Source organism: Grampus griseus, assembly GCF_964374135.1.
Source record: "Grampus griseus genome assembly, chromosome: 14".
In the NCBI taxonomy this organism is placed as follows: domain Eukaryota; kingdom Metazoa; phylum Chordata; class Mammalia; order Artiodactyla; family Delphinidae; genus Grampus; species Grampus griseus.
Genome location: NC_139008.1, coordinates 26,926,279 through 26,953,765, shown reverse-complemented (window position 1 = coordinate 26,953,765; position 27,487 = coordinate 26,926,279). Strand labels below are relative to the sequence as shown.

At 45.7% G+C, this 27,487-nt stretch overlaps 1 protein-coding gene across 1 annotated transcript; it reads right to left on the bottom strand.

Annotated features, from left to right (window-relative positions):
• Window positions 1-845: 845 nt before the first annotated feature.
• Window positions 846-14,169, bottom strand: PLA2G10 (phospholipase A2 group X; the record flags this gene model as incomplete). Its single annotated transcript, XM_082670679.1, has 4 exons — window positions 846-988; window positions 8,701-8,807; window positions 10,572-10,722; window positions 14,091-14,169. 4 exons carry the CDS (start codon window positions 14,167-14,169, stop codon window positions 846-848), a joined length of 480 nt encoding a protein of 159 aa, XP_082526805.1.
• Window positions 14,170-27,487: the final 13,318 nt, after the last annotated feature.

Sequence of the window (27,487 nt, the reverse complement as noted above, 5' to 3'; positions counted from 1 at the left end):
ACCGCATCAGTAATTGATAAAAATAGGAAGTATCACCAATGTCCAAAAGGTAGCAGTCTATAAAATAGTATCTAATACAGCTGGAAATGTATCTAATACATTTGGAAATGAAGTTTCCAGAGATTTTTTTTAAAGACATGGAGAAATGGAAAAAAGCTTATGAAAATCCTACAGTATAGAGTCTCAATTACACTTTTAACACATTATAGACAAGACTGATGGGCAGCACACTAAGATACTAGAAGTGGTTATTGTGGACTGAGAACTGGAGTGGGGTGTTTTCTCCTTTATATATTTCTCAATTTTACTTTTATTTTTTATTTATTTTTTTTTAGCAGTGCATAGGTACTACTTTTGTAATCAGGAAATAAATTTTAACTGTTAAAGGTGGAGTGGGATAGGGCAGAAGACTCGAGCTAACAACTACTAGACTTGAACTTCACAAGGTTGGGCATCATGTGGCCATTTTGTTTATTGCTTCAGCCCAGAATCGAAAGCAAGGCCAAGCGCATGGTAGGTGTTTGCTCACTTTTGACTACCTGCCATCGGGAGCAGGTTAGAAGACAAGGCTCAGCTCTTTTCATAAAGGTTGAACCTCAAATGGTACCAAACCTAATACAGTCATAAAGTTGTGGTTTTATAAAATAGGCGTGGGACTTTTGACATTAAGCTGGAAACCAAACTGGCTCCAGCCCCAAGTTCGGGACAGGAGTGAAAGCAAACACGAGGGTTTCAGCTTTAACAATTGGCCCCAGCTTCCTCCTGCAAAGAACTGAATAAGGCTGTTATTCCACAAAAAGAAGTTTTATTTCCTTGTGCAAAAAAGACATTTCAAGTCATGCTAGTCAGTCACACTTGGGCGAATCCTTCCCACACAAGAAACGGGGGTAAAGGAGGTACTTTAAGTTGTACTCAGTTTTGGCTAAACAGTAAGCAATCTCCTGGTCACACTTGCACATGAGTTCTTGGCATTTGTCCTCCACTGGTCCTGGAAGAAGTGGGAAAACTGAGGTTAGAGCAGGGACTTGGAGAGACTTGAAGATAAATGCAAGGGAAGCCAGTAAAGCTGGGGACAAGGAAGGGCATAAATTGCATCTGGGTGACACTTTGACAGTTCACCACGTTATCTCTCTCTCTCTCTCTCTCTCTCTCTCTCTCCATAACTCCCGAGGGAGGTGATGTTCAGCCCATTTTACAGAAAAGGAAATTGAAGTTGCCAGGGGAGTGTTTTCAGAGAGGAAGTCCAAAGTCCATATGCCCTTTTAGCTTCTCTTCTGCGTCAGTATTACACTAGTGCATTTAAGGATCCATTTAGATAAGCAGTAGGTGCCTGGGAACCATCCAGGCTTTTTTTTTTCAGAATGCCTTCTCTGCTAGTTCCTAGCTGTGTGGTCTTAACTAAACTTTCTGAGCCAAGTCCTCATGTAGATGGGGGCACCATCTGCTCTGCAGGTTTATTGGGAAGCATGGGTGAGAAAGCCTATGTAACGTGCCCGGCAGGGGCTTGGCCCTACGCGTGTAACTCCATCAATGTTGGTTCTACCTGCATTTCTTTGCCTTTTCTCTCCAGGTCTCTTTCAGATGCTCCTTCAAGAGAACAGTTTGTTCCCATAGCCAACATAATACTCAATGGTGAAAAGCTAAAAGACTTCCCTCTGAAATCTGGAACATGACAAGGATGCCCACTCTTGCCACTTCCATTCAACATAGTATTGGAAGTCCTAGCCACAGCAATCAGACAAGAAAAAGAAATAAAAGGTATCCAAATTGGAAAAGAAGAAGTAAAATGTCGTCATATGCACATGACATGATACTGAATAAGAAAATAGTTTGTTTTAGGTAACAATCATATATTCCATCTCTTCCTTCCACCCTGGGCCTACCTTATACAGAGGTGCAAAGGTTGCCACCCAAAGATAAATCTCCTTCTGCCTTGGGAATTCCACTGCTAGACAGTCATTCCTTTAGGTTGGAAAGACTTTGTGATCTTCAAGTTGTATCTTATTAATTTAGAAGGTATAACAGCTATGGATATGTCATCTGCCTTTGACTGTGGGTTTTTAATTATCCACAAAATGGGGGGGAAAAAAACACCCACTATTAAATCTTGCCAAATTTCTTCCAGAGGCACAGTGAAGCATGAACTCTGGAGGTAGCCAGCTTGGCCATGGATATAGTTCCTTTGGGCACATCACTTCATCCTTCCCAGGCTGTTTCCACAGGGGCCACATGAGGATACTAAAAGTACCTACTTCTAAGGGCTGTTGGGAGAATGAAAAGAGACCAAGTCAGTAAAATCCAGGGCATACAGCAGGTGCTTATGAGCTGCAGCTGACCTCCTTAAGCTGTCAGCTAATCTTTAAAGATCCCCTCTTAAAATGCACAAGTTCCATGGAGATCCTAGCAAGGTGAAGCATGAGACTCAGAAAATTCATCAGCTTCTCTCAGGGCAACACTTGAAGAGCTTGGCAGCACCAGGAGGGGATGGAGCGATGAGTGGGGGAGGGGTGGGGGATGTCAAGCAGGAGGCAGGGGGCCCGGGACCCTCTGTAATGAGCTGAGTTGATTAAAGGTGTTTATCTGCATGACTGCACACAGGGTTTCCCAAACTCAGACCCATAGCAGCTTCAAGATGCTAGCTTTAAATCCCCTTTATTTCTAATAGTAAGTCAATTATTAAATAAATTATGATTTCATTATATTAAATGGTATTAAATTGCATCAAATAAATTCTATCACTGACATAAATGGAAAACCAAAATCTTATACCACAAATATAAGAAACTGACTAAAAAACAAAGAAAGCAAAAACAACAACAAAAACCAATGAAGATAAAGTCCTGATATCAAAGTCTAGTTAAATGCTGTTGCCCACCTGAAAGCTGTGAGCCCCCAAATTGGAGTGTCTTGGTTTAAAGAAAAAGGGAGATTAGCAAGTGTAAGAGAGGTTTACCCTCTCTAGCAGTCAGACTATCGTGCAATTGATACTTCCTCCTTGCCTAATTGGAAAAATTAACAAAGGACTGAGAGGGAAAATCTTTCTCCCTTAAATTCATTTATTAAGCTTCCCAGGGACTTACTTCCCTGGTGGTCCAGTGAGTAAGACACCACGCTCCCAATGCAGGGGGCCCAGGTTTGATCCCTGGTCAGGGAACTAAGATCACAAGCCATGTGGCGCGGCGCGGCCCAGAAAAGAAAAACTGCCTTGGTTATAATTCAGTAAATGGATAACAACAGAAAAAGTCAGGACGATGGGAGCTGGCGTTAACTGTGCAGTTATGCGGAGCCAGGCACTGGGCAAAGAGCTGGCTCTATGGTCCCCATCTCACCCAGTCCTCTCAGGGCAGTGCCATTGGCACCCCAACCTTACAGAGGAAAAATCCAGGAAGGGGTGTGGGGACTGGGCCCCAACTCAGCTCTGCCCGACCCCAGGCCTCCTGGCTTGTCTGCAGGAAGGGAGTAGGGTGTCAACTCGGGGCACTCGCCCACCCTTACAAATTCAAGTTTGTAACAGAGGGTTGTTTAATAGAGTTTTTATATATATATATATTAGAGTATAGTTGATTTAGTTAGTTTAGTTAGTTGATCTTGTTAGTTTCAGGTGTACAGCAAGTGACTCAGTTATACATATATCTATTCTTTTAATAGAGTTTTAATGACATGGAAAAGAGCTTATACTTAAGAGGAAAATAAGGGGTACAAAACACACTGCTATGTTTTTTATGTATTATGCACTCAAAAAAGACAAAACACCACCACCACCACCAGAAGGTTAATCAAATGGATGTCTGGGTAGTGTCAATGGAGTTTTATTTCCCACCAAACTTTTACATTTTCTAATTTGAAACTCTTCTACTTTGAGCCATACGGTGCTTTCATCGTGGAAAAAGCAATCTCAATTAACCAAATTTGAAGGGCAGCTATTTCAAAGTTTAGTTTACATTATTTGTTAGACTTAAAATACCTATACCACTCAGTGCCGAAAGGAGGTGGCTTGTGGGGACTTTGGTGGCCTTCCTCCTCCCTAATCTCTACCAGGTCTCCCTTTAGCCCCTCCCCAGCCTCTACAATAAACATCATTTACATTTTTTAAATGCTCCTGCCGAGTAAATACCCATCCAGGACAAGTTCTCTAACCCCCTTTCAGGCTGCTCTCCAGTCCTTTCTACATATAAATTCTAAGGGCACCTCAGATACACCATTTGACCCAACAGTTCTAGGACTCCATGCTACAAAACCCTCTCACAAGTGCACAAAGACTTAGGAACAGCCATGGTCTCTGCAAAATAAAGTACATTCGTGTCACTGGCCATTCTCAGTTGGGGCCCCCGGGGGGCATTTGGCAGTGTGCGGAGACATCTTTGGTTGTCACGTGGGGGATTGGGGGTGCTACTGGCATCTGGTTGGTTAGAGGCCAGGGACGCCGCTAAACTCTACGATGCCCAGGACGGCCCCCTCACTGGAGAATTTCCAGCCCCAAATGTCCAAAGTGTCAAGATGGAGACACTCTGCCATAGGTGATGTCTGGCTTTAAAAGAATGAGGCTGACCTAGATGTTCCAAGATGTCCAAGACACTATATTAAGTGAAAAAAAAATAAAATATACATAGTGTGATCTGATTTTTGCTATTGTTTGTTTACACATGCACAAATCTGGAGGAAAAGATGCCAAACTTAACAGAAGCTAGTTAACTCTGGTGGATGGAGTGTAACTTTCTACATTACAGTGTTTCTGGAATGTTTTAATTTTTCACAAGAAAGGTGGATTAGGTTTGAATCAGAAAAAGCATGTGGATAAATGGATGGATAGACAGATGGACAGATGAACAGATAGATAGATAAAAATAATATGTAAAAATTGGTAAATGAACCAGCTGGTGCAGGAGCCAGCCCTTCTGCCTGTAAAATTTCCAGGGGCCGCTGCACAACAGAGACACGTACACCCTCGGAGCAACGGGACCTGGTGGGGTAGGGATTTCTGAGGAAAGAGCCATTGAAGCTCCAGGGTTGCAACCGGAGGACAGCTGTCTAAGGACAGGGTGACTCGCATGAACACTCCAGCCAGTTCCCCTTCCCTCCCCCATCCATGAGCGAGTCCCTCAGCTCCACCTTCCAGCCAAACATGTCCAGAAGCCCCCCTTCCACCATCTCCACTGCCACCACCTGCCCAAGCCACCTCTCACCCAGATCCCTGGGACAGCTTCATACAGGTGCCTGGCTTCCACCCTTGCTCCCTCCAGCATATGTTCTATGCAGCAGCCAAAAATGCAGTACGGTTAAAATGCAGATCGGATCATGTCCCTCCTCTGCTCAAAACCCTCCCTAGCTCTCCATCTCCCTCAAAGGAAAGCCTCCAACGGCCTGGGGGATCTGGCCCTCATCATTCTATTATCACCTACTACTCTCTCCCTGGGTGACTCTACTCCAGCCTCATCCTCCTCAAACCACCCAGACATTCATCCCTACTCCAGGGCCTTTGCACTGGCTGTTCCCACCACCTCTTCCCACGACTCCTTCATTCCCCAAGTCTCTGCTTCAATGGCATCTTGTCAGTGAGACCTTCTCTGACCCCTGAGCATTCTGGGGTGAGGATACATTTTTACTGAGGCAAAATTCCCATAACAAAATTTACCACTTTAAAGTGACAAGTCAGTGGTATTCAGTACATTCACAATGTTCTGCCACCATCCCCTCTATCTAGTTCCAAAACATTTTTATCAGACCAAAAGAAACCCCATATTTATTAAGTCACTCCCCAATTCCACTCTCCGGAGTCCCTGGTAACCACAAATATGCCTTCTGTCTGTGGATTTCCCTAGTCTGGACATTTCATATACATGGAATCATACAATGGGTGACCTTTTGTGTCTGGCTTTTTTTTACTGAGCTTCACGTTTTCAAGGTTCATCTATGTTGTAGTTGGTATAATACTTCACTGCTTTCTCTTCCGACACAGCACTTGTAAAAACAATTGGCACAGACGCTATTTACTGCTCTCCTCTTTTTAGACCACAGAGCCTTGCTTCTCTGTTTTGCCCAAAACCTAGGAGGGAGCCTGGCACTGAGTAGATTCTCAATAATAATTTTTGGGAGAATACAGAAAAGCCATACATTGTTTCTGATTCTTATACAAACCCAACACCAGAGTTTTATTATTCCCATTTTACAGATGAGGAAAGTGAGGCTCAGAGGGATTTAGTAACTTATCCAAGGCCACAGAGCTGACCCAATGCCTATGCCTCCTTTGTGCTCCCACCCTTTTCCCTGAGCAAGAAAGACCCTTTCAAAAGCAAGCCTGGGTCTCACTGCTCCATGGCCTCAGGAGCCCAACAGCTTCATGTTATTCAAGAATAATAAAAACTGAAGAGGAAACCTAGCTCCCAAGGGTTAAGTTTAAAATAAAGGCCTGCCAGTAAATATTATTATATGCTTAACATTGAAAAAATATATATTTAAGTCAGGCCCATAAATGGAAAATGGGCCACACCTATAATTAAGCAAACAACTATGTTCAGAATGTTTCCAAACAGAATAAGAATATTTTTAGCAAAAAAAAATGCATAATAGATATTTTGGTTCTCTTCGTTTGGTTCAGGGAGGGCAGTTCTGCAAACAGTCACAGACTCCACCAGCAGACACACCAATAAATATTTTACAAACATCATTTTTACATGGTTTGTAAAAATGATTGAAGGAAGAAGAGAAAGGTCTTTAACACATTTCCCATTCAAGGCCCACTTCTCCTCTCCACCCATAGTGGAAGGGGGCAGTTTGGGGACAGGGAATATGCCCAGAAGTGGGCTTATCACCACTATGTTAAGCAAGTCACTTCTTTCCCTGGGCTTCATTTTCCCCAATTCTAAGTGAGAGGGTTGGATGAGATGATTGATGTCTGGGGCGTTTTCAGTCCTTGATGTTATGTCTCCATATTAATTCAGTTTTGCTCTGTGCCAACTCCTAATTCAGACTCAGAGGATACAGCTGCGAATCCATGCATATCTAAGAACATCTTTCTACGTAACCCTTAGGATAGCCTCCTTCCCTCTAGAGGAGAACAAGTCTGCAGAAGCTGGGGTTTTAGTGGAGAATCACACCAGATCCTCAGTTCTCTCAGGTGGAGGTAGTGGGGGTCAGAGAGAGGTTCAGATGAGGATGAGGGATGGAGAAGACGGTAGGGAAGAAAGTGACAACTTCCATCCAATTTGGTTATCACGTTATAAAACTTCTTCCATCTTTGCAACACCCATCTTCCAGGTAAGGAAACAGGCTCAGAGACATCACTGATCTAAGAGCCAAGTGATTTTCAACAAGAGTACCAAGACTGGGCTTCCGTGGTGGCGCAGTGGTTAAGAATCCGCCTGCCAATGCAGCAGACATGGGTTCAAGCCCTGGCCCAGGAAGATCCCACATGCCGCGGAGCAACTAAGCCCATGCGCCACAACAACTGAGCCTGCGCTCTAGAGCCCACGAGCCACAACTACTGAAGCCCGGGCACCTAGAGCCTGTGCTCTGCAACTAGAGAAGCCACGACAATGAGAAGCCTGCGCACCGCAACAAAGAGTAGCCCCCACTCACCGCAACTAGAGAAAGCCTGCGGGCAGCAATGAAGACCCAATGCAGCCATAAATAAATAAACAAACAAATAAATAAATAAAATGATATGGAGCAAGTTAACAATAGTTTTTAAAAAAAAGAAGTGGCCGGTCATGTAAAATGTACAGTGATATCAGGTTATGTTATAATTATCCTCATTAAATACACGCTGCTTGTGGTTAAAGATAGATGATAGATAGGTAGATAGATAGACAGATAAACAGATAGATAGATAATGAAGAATTTTTTTAAGGCCAGAATTAAATTTAGGAATAGAATGGTTTTTGAATAACGTTATAAGCCAGAAACCTACTCTCTTGGTTAAAAAGGACCAGCAAGTGACCCAGGGATGTTTCAGCTAACGTAACACTGAACTGAGACTTTCTCCTAATTTCACAAAATTAGAAGGATTAAAAGAAAATTGAAAGAGAAATTACTTTCTTTTGGGGGGTTCAGGGTTACACAGAACTGTCTTCTTGTCCTTCCCCAAATCCTGGGCTCAGTGAAATAGTGCCTGGTCATCTTCACCGGAGGTTCTGTGTTGGGTCATTTCTTCACCAGACATTAATGACATCTACTAGGCATGAAGCACAGTGACACTGTCACTTCATCCTTACAATAGGCCGGCTTGATTTCCGCCCCCAGTTTACCAATGAGGAAACTGAGGCCCTGAGAGATCAAGGCTTGGCAACGTCACAGAATCTGAATCATGGACTAAGCTGTTGGCCAGAGGCCAGGGTTTGCAAACTCAGACATCCCCTGGGGCAGGCAGTGCTAATGAGCGAAGCAAAGGGGATATATCAGACCCAGGTGTACTCTTCATTTTGACAAATAAATGGGCTCACCATTCCCATTTTTCTTGAAGCATTCAGCCTTTTGACCTACCTTCTGTTTTCCTGGGCCTGATAGAAATATTCCTTTTCCATAACAAAATCAACAGCACAGGAGAAATGAGCTATAGTAATTGACACTTGGCCTCAATGTCAGGCAGACAATAGGGCACAGTGGAGACTGGGGCAGATGGGGAGAGATGGGCCCTGCCTATACTTGGAAGTCCCTCTATGCTCCAGCCAGTGGTTGCTACCGGGTCTGATGCTGGGAACTCACCACACAGGATGTGCTGATTGACACACTGCCAGGAATAGCGCTCCATCTTGGGACTGCAGCCAGCAACCTCGGCACGTTTGTAGCAGCAGTCGTGGGAATGACAGCACCTGTGGGTGGCAGACAGGCAGACCGCCGGGTGGGTGAAGGCAGGGATGCTCTCTTGGCCATCCTCCTGTGCCAGGACTTCGGGTGAGTGAGGACCCACAGGGTGACAGCATCTTCTGGTCCAAGCCTTCTCCCTGAGAATCCCCATCTTGAGAAATAATTCCACCGACCTCAGTGTGTCCTGCGCTGCCTCCATCCCTCTGCCACACTCGAGCCTGGCCCCTGCCTGCCTCACTCTCTGAGTCTCCGAGCTCCAGCCACAGTGGTCTCTTCTCTGTTCCTGGAGCGAGCCACACCCTCCCCATCTCCTGACTTTGCCCACACTCTGCCCCCTGCCTGAGAGAGCTTCATGCCCCCTCTTCCTGCTCTAGGTCTCAGCCTGAGTACCCGCCCCACCCCCAGGATGCCATCCAGATCCCACATCTCCCCAGGCTCTGACAGTCTCCTGATCACACCCTCTCCTAAGCCCAGGTTCCTTCCCTCCGGGCAAGTTTTTGATGAGACCCTAATTAGGGAGAAGACTGATTAGCAGCTGTCCTCCCTGACCAAGACCTCTATGAGGGCGGGGCCATTTCTGTCCTGCTCCGCACGGTGTCACTGGTGTCCAGCCTGCCACGTAAGAGCACCTCGAAAGCAATAGTAATGATAATAATAACATACAAATTCCCTGAGAAACACCCACCAATGTCTGTAAACTTGTCCATCATGCAATCATCCACTGCTCTTGCTTCCATCCAGCCAGCAGCCCCACCCTGCGCTGACCCCTCAGTAGGGTCTGGCAGGGAGACGTCAGCCAGATTCCACTCTGCCCTCAAGGAGCTCCCAGTCTGGCGGGGAGAGGCAGACAAGCCACCAGGTGCCACGTGTGTGGCGAGAAGTGCTGGGATGTGGGGTTAGGAGAGGGGCTTCTGGGAGCCAGAGGAGTGCCAGGCCCAGCTGGGCTTCAGGGAAGGCTTCCTAGAGGAGGTGAGGCCTGGGCTGCACCTGGAAAGATGTGCAGGAACTAGACAGCCAGAGTGTGGGAGGGAGGGCAGGGCCCATGGCAGGAGCCTCCAAGGCACGAGGCTGGATAAAGATATGTCAGTGACAGCTACATCCTCCGAGCTGGGAAGAGACAGTCACATTCCACGCCCCTGCCCCCCACCAGCACTAAGTGGAAATGGTGAGTGGCTGTGTCTCTTTAAGCCTCAGGGACCTCATCTGTAAAACGAGGATCACCATCATACCTGCCTCCTCGGATGGCCGTGGCCCTGAGGGCAAATGAAAGGAAGTCATGGCAAGATCCAAGCCCGCAGCCTCGCACAGAACAGGCCCTTCTCACACAGCAGCAGAGGGCAGTGATGGGGGCGTGAATCTAGCCAGGCTGCCTGGGTTCAAATCCCAGTTCCCACCCCTCACTCTCTATGTGGCCCCAGGCAAGTTGATCTCTCTGTGCCTCACTTTCCTCATCTCTGAAATGGGGGTTTGGGAGGGCTCGAAGGGGTTCTCAGAACAGTTCTGATGCATAATAAGTCTGATCAATGACGTGCAATTTTTTTCAGCTAACATAATCAATCACTCCATGGCCAGACGGTGGGGGGGGCAGCTGGCACCACAGTTTGGCCTCATTGGCCGTGTTGCCCAGGATGCCCTCTGCCTGCAAGTAGTACCGCGTGCTGGGATCTTCCTAGCCCAAACCCCAACCTCGTTTTTGGGTATTTCCTCATAGGTGATATTTCCTTCCTGACCCCAGGGGGTGGAACCTTCTGGCCCCAGCATGCACTCACCAGTCAATGGCATCCCTGGGCTGGCCATGGCCACCCAGGCCACAATAGCAGCCGTAGTTCATGTAGGCCATGGCGGTGCGGATGCCAGCACAGTGCACAGTCCCTGCCAGTTCTATGAGCCCACGTCGGTGCACATGTGACCTCTGGGAAGCTGGGGTGGGTAGGGGGAGACAAATGTTAGAGGCTGCAGGTGGGGGCTGCCCTGGCTCTGGGGAAGGGCAGCAGCCTGAAAAGGGCCTGGATGACTGTCTCAGTTTGAATCCTGCTTCTTATTCCTAGCTGTGTGACCTTGGACAGCTCAACCTCTCTGTGCCTTGGTTTCCTCATCTGTGAAACAGGGGAATAAGGGGATCTCACTCCCAGGAATGGAATGAGATCATGCATGTAAAGCACCCGGCACACAATGAGCTCTAACTATTGTTATCAATACCTTCAAGGCAGCCATGAAGGAGAAAACAGGTCACAGAGCCACAGCATCTGAAACAACTCACACCTCTGGGCCTTTGCACAGGCTGTTCCCTCTTCCTGGAATGCCCTGATCTCCAATCCTTTGCCCTTATCAACTCCAGACAGAGTCAGATTGCAAGTCGCACATCAAACGTCTGTCCAGTTGCCCGTGCTGGGCACTGGACATCAGAAGTGAGCTGAACAGAGTCCCTGCCATCAAGGCGGGCTCCTTTGCGGGGGCTTCCCTCTCCCTGGGTCTCCACTGCCCCCACCACTGCCCTCCAGACTCTGGCTCAGGGCCCTTTGCATCTCTTATTTTCACTGCCCGGCACAGCTTCCTCCCACACGGGGAGGCCCTGCGGCCACATCCCAGCCATTTTTCTGGATCCCCCATGTGGCTGTGACACATAGCAGTACATAGTTGGTGCGACTGGAACCCCTGCATCTCACATGGAAGAAAGAGGAGGCCCAGGTGGGAAGGACAACCCTAAAGTCACACAGCCCACAAGAACCTGACCTGACTGGGGGTTTCTGACTCCCAATCTAGTGCTCCTTCCTCCTTGCCCAAGGAGGAAGGGAGCCCTGCCAAGGTGACAGAGCTTAGGGGCATCAAGGGGTCCACTGCTCGGGGTAAGGGGCCTCCAAACCTGCTGTGAGCTGGGCATCAGAGAATCCCAGAGCCACTCCTTCTTCTGGTGAGGGCCATGAGTCCACTCTGGCGCTTAGTCAAAATACACAATCAGCCACAGTAAGGAGATGCTATCACTGGGACCTCGCCCTGCACCGGGCACTGTGCTCCCCAATTTATAGGCGACATCTGTTGTCAACTTCCTTGTCTCACAGGTGGCTATTCTCCCATTTACAGATGGAGAGACTGAGGCTACGAGAAGCAAAAGGACCCATCCCAGGTCTCAGAGCTGGTGAGCTGGTGAGCAGAAACTCGTGCCCAGGTCGGCCTGATTCCTGGGAACCCGCTCTCTGCCCACTGCTCCAGGACTGAGGATCCAGAGGAGATTTTTGCATTGCCTTTAATCATCATGTCTGTTTCAAGTCTTTTTATCTGGAACAAGAATTTATCATGCTGACTTTTTTGAAGAGTCCAAACCAAAATTCAATTCAATTCAATTTTTTTTTTTTTTTTTTTTTGGCTGTGCCGCGTGGCTTGCGGGATCTTAGTTCCCCGATTGGGGATAAAAGTGGTGTCCCCAGCGATGGAAACTCGGTGTCCTAACCACTGGACCACCAGAGAATTCCCTCAATTTTGTTTTTTTCTCAGTGGGAAAAGCAGCATATTCGTATAGGGGACTGGAGATAAGTTAAATAGAAACAAAATGTAAAAACGAGTTTAGAGTTAAAAGCTTTGCCTTCCTCTCTGGATGACCCGTCCTCCTCTCACAGGACTTCCTGAGTGCTGCCCCCAGTTGCCCACACCTCTGCTTGAAACCTCCCCAGGCTCCCGTCCCCCTCCAGGTAAAGCTCAGGGTCCTCACTGATCAGAGGCCCTGCAGGAGCTGACCCTCCCCCCGCTCCAGCACCCTCTCTCAACGTGCCCCACATGGACCCCACTCATCATGTCCTGTTCCTCCAGTTAAACTGCCTGTCACATACACCCCACGCTGCAAGTGCCCTCACCCCATCCTCACCCAGCTCACCCATCACCTCCTTCTAGAATCTGCTTCACCCCCATGTGACCACAGGGGACCTTGTCACGCTGTGCCACTGTCTGCTCATGGGCATGACCCTTCAGCCTGGACAGATCTCTGCTGCAGGCAGCTCCGGATCCCCTGGCATGCAGTGGGCTTTCAGAAAAGCTTCCTTGACCCCTGGATCCACCAAGCCCCATGGAACACTCCCAGTCTAAGCACATCTGGGGACTTCCCTGGCGGTCCAGTGGTTAAGACTCTGTGCTGCCACTGCAGGGGCGTGGGTTCCATCCCTGGTCGGGGAACTAAGATCCTGCGTGCCACGTGGTGCAGCCAAAAATAAATAAAATGAAATAAAAACTTGAAAAAGAAATAAGCACATCTGACAGGACCCCAGTTCCAAACCCACACCCTAAAGCTGTCCCCAGAGGTCTCCCCACCCTGACCTGACCCACCCTCTGGCATCTCAGGGTCCTAGACTCAGCCCTAGGGAGAACCCAGGCATGGGTGGACACCCAGCACTGGATTTGTAACCAAGGCAAACACTCCCTCCATGCCACCTTAGGTGGGGCAGGTCATTCTGGGGGCTGTTTGCTGTGTCTGCCCACAACAGCCTCTGCTGGGAATGCCAAGGCTGTCCAGGCTTCCTGTGGGTCTGAGGGTGTGTGTGTGTTTGTGTGTGTGTGCTTCTCTCTGTATGTGTGTCCATATGGGGCTGTCTCGGTATCCCTGAGTGTGGGTGTGTGGGTGTGTGCGTTTCCCTTGCGGTGTCTTTGCCTGTGTCTGTGTGTGAGCCTGTCCGTGAGCCCAGCACCTGAGTGCCCAGATGAGGCTGGGGGCGTCCTGTGCCTGTGTGTCTCTGTGCTTGTGGCGTCTGCACATGTCCCTGTGGGTAATATGCCAAGGGGACCTATCCGAGGGTGACGTCTGGGGTGGTTGAGAAGGGGACATTGCGTTCTTCCCCGATCCCAGGTAGGGCTGGGCCCCTTCTTCCCCTGCTCCTTTCAGCCTCTCGTGTCCCCCTGGTGGTCCTACTGCAGACCCCAGGGACAGGTGGAGTGAAGGCTCAGTTCACGGGGCACCAGGCCAGGTGGATGGGGAGGTCTGGTCACTGGAGAGGGTGCCAGTGAGTGGAGAGGGTTTTGGGGGAGGACACTGAGGCCCTGGGGGAGGACTGGGCTAGTTCTGGGTCCCTGGAAGCTGTGAATGAGGGGCTCTAGGGGAGGACAGGGGTGACAGTGCGGGGGGACAGGGCTCCCACGAAGCTAGGAAGCAACGTGTGGGTGGACCACAGAAAGTAGGGCTGGGGGCTGTAGGGCTCCTGGATCCCCTGGGAGGGCTGGGGAGGCAGGGCTCCTGGCACCCTGGGGAGGACTGGAGGAGCCCCAGGAACTCCTGGGTCCTTGGAGGGGGCCCATCCCTCACTCACCTGAGCTGAGCCCGAGTCCGGGTCCCAGTAGCAGCAGCAGCGACAGCCCTACTGGCGGGCACAAAGACAGTGGACCCATCGGAGGGTGGCAGGAGTGGGGCGGTCTGTTGGGCCAGTGTAGTCACCGAGCCCGGCCGAACCCCCTCCCCGAGGCCCCGCCCCCGGTCTCTCTCGCGCGCGGGCCCGGGCGGAGCCACCAGGGGCGGCACGTGGGGCGGTGCTGGGAGGCCGTCGGGTCCTCTGCATCTTGATCACGAAAGGGGGCCGGGCCCGCGGGGCGAATTCGGCCCCGGGATGTCTCGGATTGGGGATTGCGGAGAATTACGGAGGAAAGGAGTTTAGCACAGGTCGGGTCGCGGAGCAAATGCGAGGTACTCTGTTGGTATTATCATCACCTGCGGGCAGCTCCCAGCGCTCACCTGGGCGTCCGACGAGAGAAGACTTGGGGGAGGGGAAGGGACTGGAACGCTCTTTAAAACTTTAAATGTGGGAAGCCTGGCGTCCCTGATTCCCCTGAAACCAGCTCTCCCGAGGGGGGCAAAGACCTGCTCAACGTCACAGAGTGAGTTCTGGTAAAAGACAGAGCACCAGTGGTGGGAAAGGGGAGTGAAGCTGCAGCTGTGTCTGAGCAAGCCCCCCACTCCACTCCCTCCCTCCCCTTCTCAGGCTCTTCATCTGGTCGAGGGCAACAAGGCCTCTGAGGGCCCTTGTGAGGCCGGGAAGAGGTACACAGTAGGTGCTCAGTATCAAAAAGAGATGACAGTCGTGGCACACATCTGTCCCCCTTTGTCCCTGGTGCTAGCCCTACCCAATTAGTCATAACTACTTCTGAGAGTGGAACCCTGGACCCCTCCCCATCCCCACTGCCAAGCCCTCCTAAAGATACTGGCACCTAAGGTGACGTCACATCTCACCTGCTACAGTGTGCTAAGGGCATCCAATGCATGATCTTATCACAACCTCAGACCCCTGGTGTCCCCATCTTCACAGGAAGAAACTGAGGCTCAGAGAAGCTAAGAACCAAGAAGCAGGGGAAGCCAGACTCAAATTCATTTCTACATGGTGCCAAACTCCTGTCTGCCTCCTATGAAAGCCTGCGGCATCAGGGCATCCATGTGCCACACTCTGAGGTTACTCTCTCCTCACGGGAGTGAGCTCCTCAAGGCAAGACCTAGGTCTCTCCTCTTGAACGCCCAGCACTGGCTTGCCTGGCACAAAACAGGTATCCAATTAAGGCTTGTCCAAACAGCTTATGGGTTTCAGACTCTCCAAAACATGGGGTAAAAACCATTTTCTTTCTTCTGAAGGTCTCCATGGGCAACAAGGGATAAATTATCCCACATAAATCTAGGGAGAAAGACTTTTTTTTATGAATCAGAAAAGCAATTTAGTGTCAATAATGTATTAATCCGGGGACTTCCCTGGTGGCACAGTGGTTAAGAATCCTCCTGCCAATGCAGCAGACATGGGTTCGATCCCTGGTCCGGGAAGATCCCACATGCCGCGGAGCAACTAAGCCCGTGCGTCACAACTACTGAGCCTGTGCTCTAGAGCCCACGAGCCACAACTACTGAGCCTGCATGCCGCAACTACTGAAGCCTGCACGCCTAGAGCCCGTGCTCTGCAACAAGAGAAGCCACCGCAATGAGAAACCCACATACCACAACGAAGAGTAGACCCCACTCACCACAACTAGAGAAAGCCCGTGCGCAGCAACGAAGACCCAAAACAGCCAAAAATAAATAAATTTTTTAAAAATGTATTAATCCGGTTGATGAAGAGTCCATACCTCGCACTGCCCTCCTTCAAATGTGAAGATGCTGCTGTGTCTGTCTCACCTCTGCAAGGCTTTGTGCCTGAGATCCTCTTCTGGTTTAGGGAGAAAGATTTTTGCTTTCAGGAAGTTCCCAATCACTATGCATGGAGGAAAACTCATTTATACTGATGTGTTCATTATAATTAAGAAGTCAGGAAATCTGTTCGCAATATTGGAACTTTTGTACCCCAAACTACTGTTTTAACTGGTTATCCTCAATCATCTGCAAAGCTCATTTATGCAGAATAATTTGTTCCCAAATATGTTAAATAATTGGAGCATTGAGACCATCACCAAATATACTAATGACCTACTCTCTCCTTAATTAACATATTTAAAATAACCTAAATTATAAGTCTGGTCCAGAGGGGCCTCCGTTGAATGTGCTGAGAGATGAGGGGAAATGACACAATGTGAATGGAGCCGAAGCACCTCACTTGCTAAGGGTGAGTTAAGCATATCAGTTAACTGTGTCCTAGTGTTGGTCTCAGTCTAACTACATCTTCAGTTTTCATCCTGGTCTATGACAAAAGGTTGCTACAATGTTTGGTGAGTAAAATGATTTTTTCTAGGTGATCGAAGTGGGTGCTCTTCTATGATTAGAAGATAAAATAACTCTATGCATACAGTGGAGCATGTGAATCTATGCACATGCTCCAGCTTTTGAGACCACAAATAATAGAGCAGTGAATCCTGATACAGACCAGCACACCCTTTAACCCAGCAACTCATTTCTAGAAATAGCTCTAAGAAAATAAACTCCTCAGACAAGATTTATACACAAAGTTGATCCTTAACAAAGAGCAAAAACCTAGAAACAACCTAAATATACAACAATTAAAAGGTAGTTAAATTATGAGATTTTCATATGGTAAAATATGCATTCATTCTAATATAGAGTGTTTTTGAAGAATATTTAATGGTCATTTTAAAATACTTTAAAAAGTAGAAATTTACAGTGTAATACTGCCTTTATACTTACAGATCATACAACAGAGAGAGAGCCATATATAGACATATCTATATGCATATACCCACTACACATGCTTACATGGGGCTGTCTCTGGAACAAGCAGAAGAGTGAAGAAGAGAAATCTGGAAAATGAACGAAGCATATCGAAATGGTTACTGGTTATCTTCTGTTGGTGCAATTGCACGATTCTTATTTTTATCTTTGTATCTTTATTTTCCAAATTTCTATGAGAACCTAAACTCTTGTGATTCAGAGAAAAAAATTAAAATTAAAACAAAATCAGATTAATAAACTGTAATTCAAGAAAGCTTGTCTATTGAAAAATTATCTTGATATTATTCTGAAAACTCAGAGACACAGATATAAGGATAAAGATACCCATCCATTTTGGGTTTCTGTTTTGCGGTTTTTGAAAAAACTTTATATCCCTGTGGTTACCAGGGGCTGCGGGAAAGAAGAGGGGAGTTGTTGTTTAATGAGTACAGAGTAAAACAATATGCATTTACCTCTTGATTCAGGAATCCCATTCTAAGAATCTGTCACAAAAATATATTGGCAAAAAAATGAAATGGCATATGCTCAAGGCTATTCATTTTAACAGTTTTATAACAGCAAAGTAATGGAAAAACATAAATGCCTATCAATAGGGGAATAAATAGGGTACAACCTTACAATTTTAATAAGTTTTCATCAGAAACAGTACAGCTTCTTAATTGAAGTAGAGTTAATATACAATATTATGTAAGTTACAGGTGTGTAATATAGTGATTCACAATTTTTAAAGATTATACTTTATAGTTATTATAAAATATTGGCTATTCTCATATTGTACAATATATACTTGTAGATTATTTTATACATAATAATTTATACCTCTTAATCCCCTATCCCTATATTGCCCCTCCCCCCTTCCCTCTCCCCACTGGTAACCACCAGTTTGTTCTCCATATCTGTGAGTCTGTTTCTTTTTTGTTATATTCACTAGTTTATTGTATTTTTTAGATTCCACATATAAGTGATATCATACAGATCCCGAATAGCCAAAACAACCTTGAGAGAGAAGAACAGAGCTGAAGGAATTATGCTCCCTGACTTGACTATGCTTCAAAGCTACAGTAATCAAAACAGTATGGTACTGGCACAAAAACAGATACATAGATCAATGGAACAGAATAGAGAGCCCAGAAATAAACCCATGCACTCATGGTCAATTATTCTACAACAAAGGAGACAAGAATATGCAATGGAGAAAAGACAGTCTCTTTAATAAATAGTGCTCTGGAAAACAGTACAGCTACCTGTAAAGGAATGAAATTAGAGCATTCTCTAAGACCATATACAAAAATAAACTCAAAATGGATTAAATACCTAAATTAAAACTGAAAACCACAAACCTCCTAGAGGAAAACACAGGCAGAACACTCTTTGACATAAATCGTAGCAATATCCTTTTGGATCTGTCTCCTAAAGCAATAAGGAGCAATAAGGAAATAAAACCAAAAATAAGCAAATGGGACCTAATTAAACTTAAAAGCTTTTGCACAGCAAAGGAAATCGTCAACAAAACAAAATGACAACATACTGAATGGGAGAAAATATTTGCAAATTATATGACCAATAAGGGGCTAATATTCAACATATGTAAACAGCTCATACAACTCAACATTAAAAAACAAACAACCTGATTTTAAAATGGGCAGAAGAGGGCTTCCCTGGTGGCGCAGTGGTTGAGAGTCCGCCTGCCGATGCAGGGGACACGGGTTCGTGCCCCAGTCCGGGAAGATCCCACATGCCGCAGAGCGGCTAGGCCCGTGAGCCATGGCCGCTGAGCCTGCGCGTCCCGAGCCTGTACTCCGCAACGGGAGAGGCCACAACAGTGAGAGGCCCGTGTACTGCAAAAATAAAATAAAATAAAAATAAAAAGCAGCCCAAAAAGCTTAACAAACACCTCACCAAAGAAGATATACAGATGGCAAAGAAGCATGTGAAAAGATGCACCACATTATATGTCATCAGGGAAATGCAAATTAATACAACAATGCAGTACTATTACACACCTATTAGAATGGCCAAAATCCAGAACACTGACAACACCAAATGCTGGCAAGGATGTGCAGCAACAGGAATTCTCATACATTGCTAACAGGAATGCAAAATGGTACAGCCTCTTTGGAAGACAGTTCAGCAATTTCTTACCAAACTAGACATACTCTTACCATAAGATCCAGCAATTACACCCCTTGGTATTTACTCAAAGGAGATGAAAGTTTCTGTGCACACAAAAACTTGCACATGATGTTCGTAGCAGCTTTAACCATAACTGCCAAAACTTGGAGGCAACCAATATGTCTTCCAGTAGGTAAACTGATAAACTGTGGTACATCTAGACAATTGAATATTACTCAGTGCTAAAATGAAACGAGGTATCAAGCCATGGAAAGCCATGGAAGAACCATAGTGCATACTACTGAGTGAAAGAAGCCAATCTGAAAAGGCTACATACCATATGATTCCAACTATATGATATTCTGAAAAAGGCAAAGCTATGGAAACAACAAAATGATCCATGGTTGCAGGGGCTGGGGGGAGATGAATAGGCAGAGCATGGAGGACTTTAGGGCAGTGAAAATACTCACAGTAAGTTAAATACTCACAGTAAGTTAAACAGTAAGTTAAAACAGAGCCAATTAGATCTTTAAATTTACTTGGTTGAATTTTGTTTTTTACAGGTATTATAATGATGGATATATGTTGTTATACTTTTGTCCAAACCCATAGAATGTACAACACCAACAGTGAACCCTAAGGTAAACTATGGACTTTGAATGATTATGATGTATCAATGTAAGTCCATCTTTGGTTAAAAAAAAAAGTACCATTTGGGAATTCCCTGGCGGTCCAATTGTCAGGACTTGGGCGTTTTCACTGTGGGGGCCCGGGTTTGATCCCTGGGGATCGGGTTTGGGAACTAACCGTGTGATGTGGCCAAAAGAAAAAAAAAAAGTATCATTCTGGTAGGTGATGTTACTAACGGGGGAGGCTACCCATGTGCAAGGGCAGGAGGTATTTGGGAAATCTCTGTACCTTCCTCTCGATTTTGTTATAAACCTAAAACTGCTTTTTAAAAATGAAGTCTTTTTAAAAAATTCTACTTCAGTTTAAAGCTCCACTCTCATAAAGGATGTAAGGTTTTCCCTCTCACCCATTTCACAGGTCAGAGCTGAAATGGAGGGGGCAGGACATCATCTAGGGTCTTCATAGAGAGGTGCATGAACCATAGGGAATAAACAAGAAAATGCACTGGGGTGTGGGAGAAAAGATTAAAGCTTCTACTTACGTTTATTTATTTATTTTTAATTAATTAATTAATTTATTTTTATATTTGGCTGCATTGGGTCTTTGTTGCTGTGTGTGGGCTTTCACTGGTTGTGGCGAGCGGGGGCTACTCTTCGTTGCGGGGCATAGGCTTCTCATTGCAGTGGCTTCTCTTGTTGAGGAGCACGGGCTCCAGGCACGTGGGCTTCAGTAGTTGTGGCTCGCGGGCTCTACAGCGCAGGCTCAGTAGTTGTGGTGCACAGGCTTAGTTGCTCTGTGGCATGTGGGATCTTCCCGGACCAGAGCTCGAACCCATGTCCCCCACATTGGCAGGCGGATTCTTAACCACTGCGCCACCAGGGAAGCCCTCCCAGAGTCTTTAGAGTACTCTTGTGCATGATGAAACTCCAGGCATACGTAGCATTTCGCAAACCCACTTGACAAAGAAACTTTCTATTTGTGAAGCATCTCTCTGGGGATGAGCATTCTGTGGAACACCATCAAAGAAATACTTGAGTGCTGGCAATAGCTGAGTTAGACATAACTTAAGAGATTCCTCATCTACTGTAAAAGATTTACCAGCTCTAAAAGGTAGTAGAGTCCTTCTGGCTTGTGCATGTCTTTCTGCCCTCCCACGCCCAACTTCTCAACTTTTATAACTGTTTCCAGCTGACAAACTGTACGTGGCACTTAAATGAGTGATGATTTTCTCATCTAATCATAGGATTTCAACCCTGGTAGCCAAAAATGTTACCTCTTTCCTGTAGTAGCTGTTCTTTTTTCTTTCTTTTTTGATGTGGATGCTTTTTAAAGTCTTTATTGAATTTGTTACAATATTGCTTCTGTTTTATGTTTTTTGGTTTTTTAGCTGCGAGGCATGTGGGATCGAACCCACACCCCCTGCATTGGAAGGCGAAGTTTTAACTACTGGACCGCCAGGGAGGTCCCCCTGTAGTAGCTGTTCTTAATTTGTTTCAGAATCGCCCTGTTAAAGAAGTATTTGAGTACCTATGATATGACAGGCACTAAATCTGCAAGAAATAGACAAGTGTTCTGTTGAGTTGGAGGAGAGCCAGAGGACCTACATAGGTAAGGAGAAATTTAGTAGAGAAGAGCCAGCACGGCCCCTTGCCTTACAGAAGACATGGGGGTTAAACAACCAGCCAGTGTGCCACTAGGTGCTGGACTTGACTCTCTTCTCATTGCTCTCTGCGTATTTCTTCAGGGTGATCTTTCTTATTCCATAGCCTCAGCTACTTTCTGGTTGGGGATGTTTCCCACACCTGGTTACATCTATCTCAGATTGGAGACGTTCCCCTTAGACCTATCTACCTAGATCTTGGCCAAGCATTTAATTCTGACATGCCTGCAGCAGAATTCATCCTTCTTATTCCAGAACTGGTCTTTTCCTGTGCATCCAATCTTAGAAAATGTAGCTACTATAAGTGTAGTTACTCAAGACCGCTGATCCCAATTCCTACACCACTTACTCCCCAACTTCCCCTGCACACACCATCAGTCATCAAGGCTTTTTCATTTGTCATCAACACTCCCGTCTCTACTAATACTGCTTTCATTGAGGCCTTTACGTCTCCTTTCTGGACTCCCTAATAACAGCCCCCTCAAATCCATCATTCTCATGACCAAATGTATTAATTCTTAAATGTTAAATGTAAATGTTGTTTTTTATGTCTTGTGTGTGGGGTGCCCAAGAACATCCTCAGTTTGATAATTCACTAAAAGGGCTCACAGAATTCGGAATAGCTGTTATACTGATGGTTACGGTTTATTATTGTTAAAGGATACAGATTAAAATCGGCAAAGGAAAAAGTCATATAAGGCAGAGTCTAGGATATACCAGGCACAAGCTTCCAACTATCTTTTCCCAGTGGAGGAGCACAGACAGCAGTTAATTTTCCCAGCCTTTTCACAACATGTGTGAAGTGTTGCTGACCAGGGAAGCTCACCCAAGCCCTGGTGTCCAGGGTTCTTATTGGGGGTCAGTTATGTAGGCATGTAGGCACAGTCTCCAGCCCTCCCCACCAAGGTCAAACTGATGTAGTGTAGCCTAAAGCCCCTAAGTATACAAAAATAGGCACTCACCATAAATCACATTATTAGTGTAAGCTATATGGTGTGGTCCAAAGCCCAGGTATACAAAATACTCTTCTCAGGTGGCATATTCCAAGCTCAGAAGTTCTCTCCAAAGAGTGGTCAAGGACCAGTCCTAAAGACCTTTGGAATATATAGAGTTTGGACAGCCCAGGCCCACTGTACTTTTCAACTTAAAACTCATGAAGAGGGGTTTCCCTGGTGGTGCAGTGGTTGGGAGTCCGCCTGTCGATGCAGGGGACATGGGTTCGTGCCCCGGTCCGGGAAGATTCCACATGCCGCGGAGCGCCTGGGCCCGTGAGCCATGGCTGCTGAGCCTGTGCGTCCGGAGCCTGTGCTCCGCAACGGGAGAGGCCACAACAGTGAGAGGCCCACGTACCGCAAAAAAAAAAAAAAAAACTCATGAAGATTTGTTCTGCTTTCAGGATCAAACCCCCAATCATGAACTTGTTATAAAGTTCCATATTATCTGGGCCCTGCCTACCTCTCCAGCTTGTTACTTTCTGGCCTCTCCCCTCTTTACAGAACCCAGTTTCCACCGTAGCCATACTAAGTTACTTGTCATTACTCATATATGATCCTGCATCACTCCATGCTGCCTTGAATATTTTATATATTATATCCAGCTAGAATATTTTTCCCACTTCTGCCTAAAATATGCCATTTGTGTCTTAGGACTAACCCACATATTGCTAGGACCCATTCCTGTTTATTCTCTGTCATCTCTCCATCCATTCTCACATTGTCACCTGTGTCCACCTCTACAGTCTCACCAATAAAGCTTTATTGCACAGATTTAATTAAATAGCTGTTGTTTGAAGGCAAGGCTTCATATAGCTGACATGTCTGCATCTCAGTGTCCAGGTGTTTTTGCAAATTTTGAAGCCCTGTCCTCAGATCCCTAATCTGATATGCTTTCTACAACTCTAGACCGCATTATGAAGTTGTCCTAAACTTTAAAAGCATTGTTAAAAGCATCTATTTAAAAACATTGTTAAAAGTGTGTAAAGGGGGGCTTCCCTGGTGGCGCAGTGGTTGTGAGTCCGCCTGCCGATGCAGGGGACACGGGTTCGTGCCCCGGTCCGGGAGGATCCCACGTGCCGCAGAGCGGCTGGGCGCGTGACCCATGGCCGCTGGGCCTGCGCATCCGGAGCCTGTGCTCCGCAGCGGGAGAGGCCACAACAGTGAGAGGCCTGCGTACCGCGAAAAAAAAAAAAGTGTGTAAAGGGCATCTGCAAATTTCTTGGACAAGCACAATTATTTTGTAGAACTTGATGAAATAAGCTTCTCGTTAGGTTGCAAGTTTATCAAAGGGTCTGTTTAGGGCATTTCTCTGTACTGAGATTTTATTGGGAAAAAAGGTGAAATGCATAAATGCAAGCGTCCAATGACAAATTTTAAAGGATAACTAGGGTCTAGAAGTCTTGGAGAAGACAGCACATGAGTGTTCCGATCATCTCCTTGGGGGAACTGAAATAAATGAGAAAAGAAAGTATGTAGCACATACTACAGAGGGGGTGTCTACCAGAGACAGCCTAGAGTTTCCACTTCTGCACCTTTCCACTGAACCACAGGGGCTGAAGACCTGTAACTTGGGGGTCAGAAATCAAATCTCAAAAGTTCTAGGCTTGATACCGAAAAGATTAGCCCTCTGAGTTGTTTCCATTCTCGTACTTGCATGTACTTCGGCTTTAGAATAAGTCCACCTGAAAGTTGTCAGATGAGGCCTCCAACTCCTTCCCTGGCACCCGTGCCTCAGGGAAGAAGCTGACTTGTTCAGAAAAATGGTAGATAAGGACAGATTTCACCTCTCCACTCAGCTGGCTGCAAATTCTGGCTCTACGGGAGACAGGCCTGAAACAAGTTAATAGACATTAGCTGTTATGCCAGGCACTCTCCTAGGCCTGCTAATTTAATGCTCTCAAATGCCAAATGAGGCGGGTATTGTTACTAGTGAAGAAACTGAGGTTACAGAGGTAACTTGCCCAAGGGGATGGAGTTCCTCTGTTCTGTCAAATCCCCATGGCCTGGTGTGTAAATACGGCCCCAAGAAGCCTTTTCCTTGCACTGAATTTACTAAATAACCATGCTATCTCGGCTGCTTACCTGATTGTTTAACAACAAATACCTGCTAACACTGAAACCTTAGGACATCTTTGTATTTAGAGAAAGTTCAAACGAACAGGGTCCTACTGTTTAGCACAGGGAACTATACTCAATATCTTCTAATAATCTATAATGGAAAAGAATCTGAAAATGAATATATATGTATATGTATACACATATATGGATATACCATAAAGAAAATATATATATATATAAGTGAATCACTTTGTTGTACACGTAAAACTAAAACAACATTGTAAATCAACTATACTTCAATAAAAATTAAAAATAAAAAAAGTTTTAAATCAAAAAATAAAGTTCAGAATGGCAAATCCTATAGACATTTCACCCACACGAAGTAATTACGGATCACTATCCAGATATACAGTGATTGCGGCTCAAACTGTTGGTTTTTAAGTTCATGTGGATTTTACTTTCTCTTGATCATGTGTTTGTTTTTATAAAGTAGAAAAGTTCACTAGGATTTACTCAATAACAGATTACTTCCTGAAGTTGTCTAAAGCCATACAGAATTCAAGCTGGGCATTCTCTTCTCTTGAGCATCTTTCATGGGAGATAATCAAGATGATCCTAGAACACTATCTTCTTTATCGATATCCAGAAAACTAGATAGAGTAGAACTCTAGTCTGATCAGTCATGCTCCTTACGGGTACAAATAAACTTCATATTGAAAACAATGTCCTTCTGAAATGAGTTCTTCAGTCAACCTTTCAATGGTAATTCTTCCAATTCTTTTTCTCGTCTTTCTGCCATCAGCAAAAATCCGCTGTGGCTGGGATCCCACGTGCTCCTATTTTAAACACCTTGTCACAGGAGATGAAGCATGAAAGGAGTTTCTTGATTTTGTACCGCCAATTCATCATTCACTTTATGTTAGGATATTTGCTGTTATCGATTGGAATGGCTCTGTCAGCTAAAGACTGGATAAGTTTTAGCCTTAGACTGCTCCTTCTCTGGGTTCCGATGCAGGAACATATGAATATGTTATGAATATAACAATTATGAATATGTCAACAATATGAACAACATGAATATGTCAACATATGAATATTATAGCACAACAAGAAGGTGAGTCAAAGGCAAGCAAAGCATTATGGTGTCTACCTGCAGAAGGAACCTCCACCTTCATCTGGGATGCAAGAGCCAGAATGAGCCTATTATCCATTTTTGTGTGCAGAGCCAGGCCTCAAATGTATCTCCATTTTATTTATTCTTCTTAAACCTGAAAAAAATTTTAGTTTTTAAGATATAGCAACAAAGACCTTGCTTCTATTCAGTTCATTTCCATTTTCAGAAAAGCTTTTCTGAGATTGTGTTTGGGGCAGAGGGAGAGATTCTTCTTAATTATTCCAAGTTCTCTCCACATGTTAGTGATACAATAAATAACCAGCAGAAGAGGTGGGTTTAGGGAGAAATTCTTCAGAGCCAGTTTACTAAACCTTTCCTAAATCCAACAATCAGTGTTCTCTAGAATAAATAGGGCAAAATTCCTATTCCATTTAACATCAACCAAGTCATCAATTAGAAGTTAAAGATGACCCAGTTTTAATAGCTTTTGCTACTTACAGAGCACAAGTTAGGTGGGACCAAGAAAACATCAACAAAATCAGTACCATAATCCCTGTTCGTTAAACAGAAATGACGTGGGTAGGATGAATATGTCTTTTGTCCTTTCTCAGGATCCTGATATTGCCTGATGATAACAGAAATGTGGGCTGAAGCCTAAGCTCTTTGCCTCTTTCTCCCACAGGATATTTTTCCTTCTCTCACAGCCACCCACTATGAAAAGGAAAGCAACTGGGCCAGGACTTTCAGGGCTGGATAGACATGTTTCGATTCCTCTACAGCAGTGGTAATCCACTGGGACAGTTTTGCTTCCTAGGAAACACTTGGCTATGTCTAGAGTCATTTTTGGTTGTCACAACAACCTGGGGGTGGAGAGGAAGGTCCTACTGGCGTCTACCCACAATTAGAGCCCAGAGGTGCTTGCAAAATGTCCTACTGTATAAAAGACAGCCTTCCCACAACAAAGAGTTACCCAGGATAGTCTGTAGTAGTCTGCTTGGACTGCCATAACAAAACACCGGAGACTGAGTGGCTTAAACAACAGAAACTTTCGCAGTTTTGGAGGCTAGAAATCTCATACTGAGATGCTGGCAGACTTGGTTTCTGGTGAGGATTCTCTTCCTGGCTTGTAGGTGGCCACCTTCTGGTTGTGTCCTCAAATGGACTCCTCTCTGTGCACGTGGAGGGAGAAATCTTTGGTGTCCCTTCCCCTTCTTATAAGGACATCAGCCCTGTTGGCTTAAGGCTTCACCCTTATTACCTTAATCTTTATGACCTCCTTATGGGCCTTCTCTCCAAAGAAAGTCACACTAGGGCTTGAACATATGAATGTTGGCAGGACATAATTCAGTCCATAACAAGGAGCAAATGTCAACAGTGCCAAGAAGAAAGCTAGGATAGCCAAAAGGGAGAAACAGCCCAAATATTCATCAGTGGATGAATGAATAAACAAAATGTATATCTATACAATGGAATATTTTTAGCCTTAAAAAGGAATGAAGGGACGTCCCTGGTGGCACAGTGGTTAAGAGTCCGCCTGCCAGTGCAGGCGACACGGGTTTGAGCCCTGGTCCAGGAAGATCCCACATGCTGCGGAGCAACTAAGCCCGTGCGCCACAACTACTGAAGCCGACGCACCCTAGAGCCCACCTGCCACAACTACTGAGCCCATGCACCGCAACTACTGAAGCCCACGTGCTCTAGGGCCCTCACGCTGCAACTACTGAAGCTTGCGCACCTAGAGCCCATACTCCACAACAAGAGAAGCCACCGACCGCAATGTGAAGCCCGCGCACCGCAATGAAGAGTAGCCCCTGCTCACCACAACTAGAGAAAGCCTGCGCGCAGCAATGAAGACCCAACACAGCCAAAAAAATTTTTTAAATAAATAAATAAGATAAAAATAAAATTTTAAAAAAGAAAGAAATTCTGACACATGCTAGAAAATCTACAGACCTTGAACAACATGGATGCTAACTGAAAAAAAA